Source organism: Herpailurus yagouaroundi, unplaced genomic scaffold, assembly GCF_014898765.1.
Source record: "Herpailurus yagouaroundi ecotype Mexico unplaced genomic scaffold, PumYag 28, whole genome shotgun sequence".
NCBI classification, from domain to species: domain Eukaryota; kingdom Metazoa; phylum Chordata; class Mammalia; order Carnivora; family Felidae; genus Herpailurus; species Herpailurus yagouaroundi.
Window position 1 is genome coordinate 18,631,380 of NW_024412376.1, and position 11,372 is coordinate 18,642,751.

The 11,372-nt window shown below is 39.8% G+C and overlaps 1 protein-coding gene across 4 annotated transcripts in view; it reads right to left on the minus strand.

Annotated features, from left to right (window-relative positions):
• The window catches only part of GALNTL6 (polypeptide N-acetylgalactosaminyltransferase like 6), a 1,208,379-nt gene extending 1,197,712 nt beyond the window's left edge, over window positions 1-10,667 (minus strand). For 3 of the 4 annotated variants that reach the window (XM_040470472.1, XM_040470497.1, XM_040470487.1), the window contains exons 1-2: window positions 9,769-10,156; window positions 9,066-9,375 (exon numbers count right to left, since the gene is read on the minus strand). In XM_040470472.1, the coding sequence (XP_040326406.1) occupies window positions 9,066-9,203 (138 nt within the window). In that variant the 5' untranslated portion in view covers window positions 9,204-9,375; window positions 9,769-10,156. Of the gene's footprint in view, window positions 1-9,065; window positions 9,376-9,768; window positions 10,157-10,585 lie in introns of those variants that run through there. The other variant, XM_040470479.1, reaches the window with a different exon arrangement.
• Window positions 10,668-11,372: the final 705 nt, after the last annotated feature.

The following is an 11,372-nucleotide window of genomic DNA, read 5'->3' on the forward strand; positions in this document are numbered from 1 at the left end:
GATTACATATACTATGATAAACATCTAATTAACTATCATCTATCTAGATATTATAGATATGTATCTATATTATACCCTTTCACACTTTGCAGAACATTTCACAAATGTTCAATTACTTTTCCAAGTTAGCAGGATACTTGTAATAGGAAAAATCTCAGACTTCTCTGCCAAACTATAACAAGCACAGGCTCTATACTTACCTTTCAGATCCTAACAACCTTTTCAGCTTCTCTCCTTCTGCTCTGTTTTCATCTACCTTCATTGTCCTTGGGGACTGGCCCCTCACCCTCCCACGGCATCAGCCTTCTGGCTTCTCTTGTTTGCTGTCAACCAGGACCCTACATTCAGCTGTTTGTATCAATGCTAGCCCCAATGATACTTATTCTCTGTCCTATAAGATATTTTAGTTGTATGCTTAGTGTTCTCATTTAACCATTTACAATTTTGTTCCTACCTCTATCATTGTGTGTAACTACAATGAAGACAGTATCAGGGACTATCAATCCCAGCCACTTCTTCAAAGTCCTCACTTGCCTTAAATTATGTGACTGTTAACACTGTTCATCATTTTTCTTTTTATGAATCCAGAGTGCACAGACTCAAATTCTGTCTTTGTGTCTTATGTAACTGTGTATTGAGCCATTCAGAAGGACCTATCTCAATGAATTGTTGAAAGATTAAATCAGTAAATGTGCAGGAAACAATCAGGACCACATAAATATCACACAATAACTGACATTTCTCTATGTCTTCTAAACTATATATAACTGAAACATGTATTTCTTATAAAACAATTTAATCCATCCCTAAATTATGGGTGTGTGCATGCCTTTTCTTAATAGCAGATTGTAAGCTAATTGAAAACAGATTTATCTCTTAATCACTTACTTGCCACAGGGAGTAGCACAGTATCATGCACATAGCCAATAAACATCTCTTTTATCAATGATAAATTAACAGGGATATGTTTTTATATTTTATTATATTTTTACTGGGTGTGCCCAATATTAAGCTTACTCACTACTTTCAATGAATATCCTAAAAACTGAGAAAAAGGTAGCAATGCTGTTTGTTTAGCTTCCCTTGAGTATTTACTATGCATCAGGCAATTTACATATATTAATCCAATTGGTTTTCTCTGCCATGTTTTTATGAGATAATATCTGTGTTAACATATGAAGTCCTGAGGTTCAATAATGTTAAGTGACTTGCCCAAGATGATATACTTTGGGAAGTGGTGAGCCCAACACTAGAAACTGAAGTATCTGCCTTTCCCTCAGCCTCATCCCAACCCTGTCTAATTTTGGTAAAAAGATGCAGGTCTGTATTCTCCTCCTACAGGAATGAAGCCCTGTCTAGTGGGTTCAGAGACCAACCATATCATTCTCTCCCTTCTCTACATGCCCGTGAAACATACAGAAAATTCTACCATTTGGTGCTCGTTTCTTTGTTTCATGATTATAAATTTTACCTCACCGATTTTCTATTTAGAAAATTAAAAACAGGCACATACAATATGCTTTCTCTGTGTCTCCTAATTCCACGGAAGGGAATAATAAATTCTGTACAGTGGCTTCATGATTTTGATAGTTTCTATTCTCCTTTTAATTCTTTTTTCTTCAGAATAATTCAATCTCTCTCATGACCAAGATTTAAACAACAAAAGTAGTTCTCTGATTCTTGTTTGTAATTAATGTAGAGAAAACAAAATGTCTCGACGTGAGGCATGGGCTTTATCTGTTATGGGAAATGAAAGGGGTCACTACAAAGAATTATTACTTACAAAAATCTCTTCTATTAAATGCTTCAATTTTTTAATAACTTTGAATGCAATATACCAAAAAATTTAGTCATTTTTTGCAATAAATGATTATATGAAAAATAAAATTAACAACCTGTCCTTAAGCATTGGAACAAAAAAATTACAAAGAAAAAGCCCTTTTATTTTCTAGACCTTATTCATGTGAACAGTCCCTCCTTTCCAGATTTAACACATCAATGACAGTCCTGTACCATATTCATTGTGCTGCTGTGCTCTCTTAACATCACCTTGAGAAGAAAAACCATCTGTAAATATTTGTTGAACAAACACTAATTTCCTTGCTAAAGGCAATGATTGCTTATAAATGATCACACTATGTATAACAATAATCTATATTCATTAACCCTTATTGCCTGCTGTTCCAGATACTAAGCATTGGTCCTCACTGTAACACTGCAAGAAAAGTACTGTCATTCCCAGTTGACTTCAGAGAAAACTGATTTGGAGAAGATCAGTGACGCTGAACCCCACCGAGGGCGAAGTGCTGGAACCAGAATCTGAACCCTGACAATTCGGTGCCAGAGCCACCGTCCTTACGTATTGAAGGAGAACAAGCCAGTACGGAAATTCTGATATTTCTCCCAAAATTAAGTTCAGTTGGATTCTTTTGCTGAGGAGATATGCCAAAAATATGGGAAAAGGAAAGCCCAACTTACTCAAACTTGGGTGGCGGCCCTGACGATGCGTTCATTTTTATTATGATAAAACAGTTCAAAATGATTCGTAATAAAATTCCCCATCTCTGGCTTTCTAGACTTCGAGTACTGAAAATAACATTCCATGAGTAATTGAGCAATAAATTTAAAATTAGCCTTCTCAGCCCTCATCGAGACACCAGCACTCCTTGCACCAGACAGCTGAGAGCCACCGCCATCCTCTATGGCACCCATGACAGGGTTGATTCTATTACCAGATACCAAACAGATCACCCTGTTTATAATCCATGCAATTCTAACCAGGCTAAATCCTTGCTATGAGTGTCACACTTGCAAAACAAATGTAAGTACTTCTACACAAAGAGGCATTTTCTTTATTTCTCTCCATGCCTTCCTAGCATTATACTGATAATGATTTAAATGATGCTTCCAACTCGGTTGACTAACAGCTTTCTTATGGATTCAAAGCAATGGAAAAAGCATAAAGTTACAAAAGTAAGTGAAAAAACCTGCAGAAAATGAAACAACTGGGGGGATTTTTTTCCTTATAAGTGAGGCGATGTATGTGGATATGTGTTGCTAAATGAATAAGTGAAATGAATACTTTGAAAGTACGGCTACTCCAGCCCACATTTCCCCCCATCACACTAGAAGTCGAAGAGTTGGAGAAAACATTCATGTGATTTGCCTTTAGCCCTAAATACACCTTTATTTTTTCACCCTCCTTCTGGCCACCCAAGCTGGAGTTTGATAGTAACAGACATCAGCATATTAGTGAGGAATAGTGGTGGTAAGCATGTTCTTGAACATTCGTGGATGCCCTGTGTCTTCTTTACAACCCTTAAATAAACCCAGTATACATATAAGTATGTGTGTGTCTATATATCCTCGGTGGAACAATAGTTTTTATTTTGTTGTTGTTGTTGCTGTCATCGTCCCGTCAAGAATTACAACTACATTGAGATAACTTAGGAATTGTTATCTTCATATGGAGAACAAGTATCCAGTATGTCTTTACCTTTACTATCATCCTGAGAACCTCCTATTTCGTGGCACATTTGCACCTTTGATTCTGTAAAGGTACTTGTGTAAATACATGTGAACATGAAGTAAAGAGAACAACATGGTCCTGTCAGACAGTTTTAAGAATTAAAAGTATCCAGGGGCGCCAGGTTGGCTCAGTCAGTTAAGCGTCCGACTTTGGCTCTGGTCATGATCTCACGGTTTGTGAGTTCCAGCTCCGAGTGAGCCTCTGTGCTGTCAGCCTCGGAGCCTGAAGCCTGCTTCAGATTCTGTCTCCCTCTTTCTGTTCCTCCCCACCGCTCGTGCTCTCTCTCTCTCAAAAATAAATAAAGTTTAAAAAAAAAATTAAAGAAAAAAAAAGAATTGAAAGTATCCAGTGCTCACCTCTTCATCATCAGTAAGCCAAGCAAATGAGAAATGAGTAACTGCTGAGACAAAACACAACCTCGTGGGCTTCCAGACCCTACTTACACCTGCCTGAGGTTTTTTCTGAATTTAATCTGTGTCCGCTCCTTTAGGTTATTCTTGATGTACCTTAGCTGACTTTGATCTGTATACAAATGTTACAAGCAGAGACACAGTTGCAAATTTCCCTAAAGGTGGTGGCCACTCCTGACGAAACTTAAAAAAAAAAAAAACCTCAATTCTCTTCTATATGCTACTTAAGCACCCAAACTTCCTTACCCTTTTCCCTACATTCCACTCTTGACTTGGTTTCTTTTATAGAATTAAAAAAAAATAAAAAAAAATAAATTTACAAGAGGCTAATTGATTCTGCACAACTTATCCAACACAGCAATGAACAAGAGAAAAACCTATCTAATTTTTTACCAGATTGTGAACAGAAGACTGTGTTTCACACAGTCTCCCAGGAGGCAAGGTGATGAACTAATCATGTTGCGATCTACGAGGTCACAGCAAATAATTAAGACACTTGTTACAGTGGTCTGTGTGGTGCGATCCTGTAGCGAGTCAGAATGGATTTTCCATAAATTCAAGAAAAGGTCCTTTAAAATCCTAATTTAAAACACTACATTTTTGCTAATTAAGAGCAGTGTGACTCAAACTAATGCATCATTTTATATCTAGTGTATTGATAATCCTGAGTGCAGGAAGACGGAAAACCTTACATTTTCTCGCCTGTCCTTAGTTAGCTCTTCCAATATCTGAGGTGTTTGCTGGAAAAGAAACACAGACACACTCTACAGCTTTAGTGATCAGCATGACAAAGGAAAGCAAGGCAGCCTGCATACACTATCAATTATCTGACATCTTCACATGATACAACAGGTTTAAAATGCCACAGGAAAAAAGGATGTTCTTAGCCAAAAGAAAGAATCCCCTCGAAGTGTGGTGCAAATTAACATTAGAAGAGTTGGTCAAAGATGCTGAACAATCTTTCAGGAGAGGTTTTGTCTTGTTTTGTTGTTTGTTTTTTAATGAAGGTGAAGTCCTACATCTGTCATGGACAACTTACATGTGGCTCTGACTACAAACAAAATATTACCACACAGTACTTTCCATGTCCAGGATGTGAGCTCAGGACTTCACATTACCTGAAGTGGCAAGCATGATTAGCCCTATTTCACCACCTGGGATTCTGAAGTACAAGAAATGAGAAGGTTCCATAGTTTAAAAGTGACTTGAGCATCTAGTTTTTGGTTTTGGTTTTACTTTTCAATGTGGTAAAAAAAATCTAGGACAAACATAAGTTTCTAAAATCATTATGAATAATTCTGAAAAAAATTCTGCTTTAAAATTCAGGAATTCTGACTCTAGTTGTTTAATTTCAAAAATAATTTACAAAAATATTGCAAGATCTTTTTCATATTCTGAGAATTCTTGTATTATTTCTGCAAGTCATATTATCTGTAACTTTGTTGCTAAATTACAGCTACTTTTTTAAATTAAACTTTTTAATGTATGTGGGAAAAAAAGTGTTTTGGGGGTATTTTTTTTTTTTACTTATTATTGTATAAGCAATTAGGAAGAAAGGCACAATGCTGGATGAAGTAGTTTTGCTCTAAAACATTGTTTTTGTTCTATGTATCACCCTAATGCACAGCTTAATTATGATCTAAATATATAACTTTAATTTAAATGCAGCTGAAACCAGAGAAGAGTCGCAATTCAAATTTTAAGAAAAAAGTGAAATGAAAAATTACTACACATTAATCATATGACAATCATCCTCAACTAAATATCATATGCATTATCAATAGATTATTTTTAATAAGTGTATGTATTTCTAAAGAAAATAAAGTAAATAATTCTATCATCCCAATAACAGCAAAAAAGTGACAAATTCAACTGAAAATAACACGACAATCATTATTGATAAATATAAACCAAAACCACAATATATTTTTAAATTTTTCTAAAACCTTAAAAAAGTCAAAAGCATAAACATTAATTTCAGTAACTTGATTCCAACTTTGCAGAGCCCAAACAATAAAACCCACATTTTAATTATTGCCTTATTGACATTATTTTTTCAATCCCCTTTGGTCATGTGAGAGAAAAGAGAAAAAAAAACTTTTAGAGGAATAATCTGGGAATTTTTATTTCGTATTTTTTCTCTTTTCCACATCATAGATGGAGCCAATGTTCAACTATTACGGGAATTATCCTAAATATTATTCTAAACGTGAAATGACAATAAATACAATTAACTTGTAATAGTATAAAACTGAGAAAAAATGTGGAAAGTACTAAACTTTAGTTTAGCATGAAAATTATATATAGTTTCTATCAGCATTTTCTGTTTACCCTCACTTTGTCTCAGTTTATCTTATAAATACGTTTCATACTGCATAGACAGACAAACCGTTAGTGATGTGCTCTGATAAAACACAAATTAGAAGAATTTAAAAAGTATTAGCCATCCTATGATTTTCAATTCCCATAAATTATTTCCCTGCAGGTCATTGTAATAATTAAACTATTTAAAACAGTAAAGGTTTTCAGTTCTCGTGACCAGCACATCACAGTTAGAACCAGAACTGCTGTTTTACGCATAAGTGCTTTAAAAATAGACCGCTCACGTGGGCACGTGACTTGTTTTGAATAGCTTCAGTACTTACTGCTGTCAATGCCTCAATCAGCACATTATCCCTACCCTCATGATTTTACAACTTAGTGATAAATATAGTAAAAGATGGCTTTTGAAGAACATTTTAGCAATTAACCATGAAATAGTCTTTTTAGAACAAATTGCTAAATTTAAATAACACATTACCCAATAGTCAAATTACATGCTTCAGTTGGAAACCTGGGTGTTTGGCGGACTTAGTAACATTGATTTATAGATACATTAGCAAAATATTATTTCACAATATTAGCCATGTTAATTCATCACTGCAAGTCACTTTTTATTTGGTCGAGTGTGTATATATACATATCACATATACATACATATGACTTAACTCTTACTTATCCAATACTTGTATAATGATGTCAACTATCCTAATTTTCTTTCCAATTATATTTAATGGAATAAAACCAAGAAAAGCCTATCTTTTCCTGTTTTACAATGATTTCTTTCAGTAAGTGATAATTTCTACCTTTTAAATTTTGTTTCTACAAGGAAATATTACTTTTTAAAACTCTCAGGTTAAATACTACTAAAGTACGTGACCGACATTTATTTTATGGCATATTACTGTCTATCTTTATTCTCGGTTTCAAAACTTTCACATGGGATGGTTAAACTGGAATGTCACCAGATACGCATCATTTATTTAACCACGCGGTATAGGAAACTTTGAGAAACAGACCCTTCTCTTGACACCCTATGCCTTTCACACTCATTAATTTATTACCTAATATTAAGTATCATTACCTAATATTAAGTATTACCTAATATCATTAAGTATCACAGAAGAACCAGAAACAAGGAAACCCCTTTGGAAATTATAAGTCAGAGAGTTGATTTGGCATATTTCATTTTTTAACGCCATTGGACACATTTCTCATTAAGAGTCAAAATCAGTAAGAGCCAGTGTGAAAGTTGTAAAGATCTCATTAATAAGATTAATTAGTGTTTTATGTTAGCTATACAGCAAATACTTCAGCTGGTTATTGTCAATTGAGTTAGCAAAATTCAGGGAAAAATCATTTTGCTTTTGTTAGTTTAACTATTTTGAAATAGAAATTTCACATAATAGGTATTAATTACTAACGTTAATAGAATCTTGTTTCATATCAAGGTTTGGAGAAAAAAGCGATCTAAATAGAAAAAAAAAGTTTCACATTCAAAGTGCCCATCTTCTTTTTTTTCACTGCAATAACAAAACAATATACTTCAAATCAAAGTTATATCCGTATAGAAGGGATGATACAGATCGACCACTAAATGAAAACATGTCAACATTTTTCCTCAAAATTCCAATCCACCAAAAGTCCACAGACAACTAGTTACCTTTAAAGTTTAAAGACTGGTAATGAGTATGTGTCAAAATGAAAAATCAGATTACTTCCACGTATTTCACAACTAACCACTCACTATGCAAAAGATTAAACTTTGTTAAGTATAAGAACCAATATTTAATTACCATTTATATATTGCTATTGTCCACAAATGTACTTTAATTTAAACACACTGTATATGTGGAAGGTACAAAGTGTACATGGGTGATGACCCTTGAAATTAAGAATATTAATATTCTGAGGTGATCCATTAAGACTACTTTAAAAAGTGTTGCATCAAAACCACAGAGAAGGCTGCATTCTATTGTTAAAAGTTTAATGACAGAAGCTGTTATATTTGATAAACAAGAGATTCAACAATATTACTTATCAACATTTTGTAAAGGTTATTTTGCATTATTACTTACTGAAAAAGATAGTTATTTTGATCACTGTTAAGTCATGAGTGATGCACATACTAACAGACTGCATTCTGTGTAAAAACAAAGCATACCACCGCGGCGTTTCAGATGTGAAGGAAAGCTTTTAGCAACAAAGTGTTATCACCAGGTTGTAAAACTGAACGGACACTTAATAACTCTGCCTGTATACCCAAACCCACCACCTTAGCAACAGAGGAGAAAAAACAGAGACTTTAAGTTTCCACAGAGTAAAAAGCTGTTGCTAAGCAAAAACTATAACCAAAAATACAGAAAATTGTAGCTTGTTTTTTGAGACCTACTTCACAAGTTTAATGATTTAATTAGCCCGGTTCACTTTAATATAGATACCCGAACCAGATGAAAAGCAGCAACAAACCCCTGTGACTGAACTTGTACCAAACCCCCTTTCACATCCCACAAATTAGCAGTTCCCTTTCATCCACCTCAAAATCAACGCAAAGACCAAGTGAGAAAGACTGTCTTCTCTTCCTGTTGACCTCTCTTGGCCTTTTCTAGTTTATTTTACATGTCACCCATGTCATTGGTTGCGATCTTAAGACTACTTACTTGAATCCCAAAGTCTCTAGTCTTGTAATATCAGCTCTGCAAAGACTTGGGAGAAAAGCCAAGGCGACCCCACGCTTGCTTCCTTGTGTCCCCGCGAGTTGCACGCCTTACCAATCCTCCTGTGATCTTTCTCCAGATGGTACTTACCTGCTGCTCCCCGGGTTCTGTAGATTTCACCAGGTGCTTATCCTTGTACAGAGACCAGAGACCAATATTGGGCAGGAAAATTAAAGCCACCATGAATAACAAAGTCATCTGCAGAAATCTCTTCTGTTTTCTCTTCATTGCAAATGATAACAGAGAAGAAAAGTTAAAGGAGATGGCTCCCTGACTGGTTCTTGTGTTTAATGCCAAAGTCCTTTCCTCTCCCCTGCGAAGCACCAGAAACTGAGGAGAAGCTAAAAACTTTTGTTGCGTGCTCAGCACCAGTCTGCACGATTCAGAGGGAGTTGGACATCTGCAGAACAAACGCACAGTTACTTTCCCCCCAGAAAACTATGACGAAGGCATTATCTATTGGCTTAGAAGTAAGTGACTTGACTGAGGAAATCATTAAGCCTCCCTTAATATAAAGCAATGGAGTAAACAGGATGATTGCACACGTAATCCTAAATTATGAAAGTCTATATACGGCATGCTAGATACGTAAGAACACGGGAGTTTTGGTGTTTTCCCCTTCCTTAGTGAGGGAGGATTGGGGAAGAGCGGGTCAGTAGCGGGAACTGCGTGGGAGGAAGCGGCTCAGCCCCAACAAGCGTCAGGTAGAAAAGTGTCCGCTTTTGACATTGGACCATCACCTTCCTCCTCTTCCCCGAACACCGCCCGCTGTGCTCCCCCTGGGGTAACCCACCTGAACTCGAGTTCAACTCCCTCCGAAGCCAGCGTGCTGGCGGGCTCCACGCGGATCCAGGGACTCCGGAACACAACTCCTGTTCGGATGGAGGTCCACAAACTCCTGGATGCTCACGCGCGGTCTCAACTGTCCTCGGCAGGCGGCGGCTGGCGAGCGGGGAGCCCGCTGGAAGGGAGGCTACAGATGTCAGCGGAGTCCAGCCAGGGAGTGGAGGCGCCGCGCCGCTTCGCCTCGCGCAGCCCCGGGAACGTGCTCTTCCGCGAAGTGAGCGCTCTGCCCATCAATCTCTTCCCCTTCCCGCGTGACGCTCTCACGCTCCGCTGTTCATGTTACCATTCTTTTCCGGCAACTGAAAGAACCCAGAGAAACATCACGAGCACCTGAAGGGCGGTGTTTTGCGCGTCCCCTCCCGTGAAGGGGACGGAGGCCGGCGAAGCCGAGTCTGCGCCGGGCCGGGCGGTGGGCGAGGGCGCCGGGGAGGGCGAGCCGCAGGCGAAGCAGCGTCGCGCTAGCTCCGGGCTGGCCGCTCCGCGCTCGCTGGCGCCTGCCTTCCGCCGAGACGCTGCCGGTGCCGACCACGTGCGGGAGCCCGAATCCGGGAGGGGAGGGCGGGCCGCCGGCAGGGGGTGGGCAATTCCGCCCAGCTTCCAGATCCTATATAAACAAACCCTGGCGCGGGCAAGAAGAGGAGGGCGAAGACGCCGCGGGACGCGGACTTGCGGCTCCCAGCCTCCGCGGAGCCGCTCTTGCTCGCCCTGGGCTGCTCGGGCCGACCTCACACCGGCAGAGATACCAGCTCCCCCACTCATCTCACCCCAGAGGTGCCAGGCCAGAGACTCCGGAGGAGAAGTCGCCGGCGCTCGCGGGTTTACCCCGATTCGTCCATGGTGCGGGCGGGAGCGCGGCGAGCCGGGACGCGGCGGCGGCGGCAGGAGGCAGAGGCGAACCCTGGAGGGGCCGGTCCCGCCGAGAGGGGCTTCCTGGGCACGTGTCCCGCCGCTCAGGCCAGGTACGCGGTGGGGAGAGGAGGAAGAGGATCCCGAAGCGACGCGGAGCTGAGGTTCGGGGTTCTCAGGCAGCAGCTTCTGGAGCGACTCCGTGGAGACCCAGGGCGCTATACTTGGGTCTGCAAACAACCGGGGCCCCGTTAAGATTTGGCAGTGCCACCCCGCTCCTGCCCCGCCCTGCTCCTCCGCACTGAGCGCGCTTAATCACTGCAAGGGCTACCTGTCCCTCTGACCTCGCACACTCCTCCCATGATAACCGGAAAATGTGGGGATCGAGGTAAGCCTCTGGCAGAAGGGACTCCTCCCTCTCCCCAACGTATAGATGCACCAACGCCCCTGAGCGCGCACGACGAACCTGGGCAGCCTCTGCAAGACACCTGCGTGCCTAGCAACGTGCACCGGCCACTCTTGGGGTCCAGAGCTCGTAACTCCTGAAGGAATGGGGGCTTAGCTGAGGCGACATGCATGCATGTAGTGCCCCTTGTATCAGCCTTGTCTCGAACCAAAAAGAAACGCCATGGCCAGCTCTTTGTTACCAGCTAGATGTGATGCCCACATACTTGGGATGGATGAGACTGTGGGCCCTAGAACGGC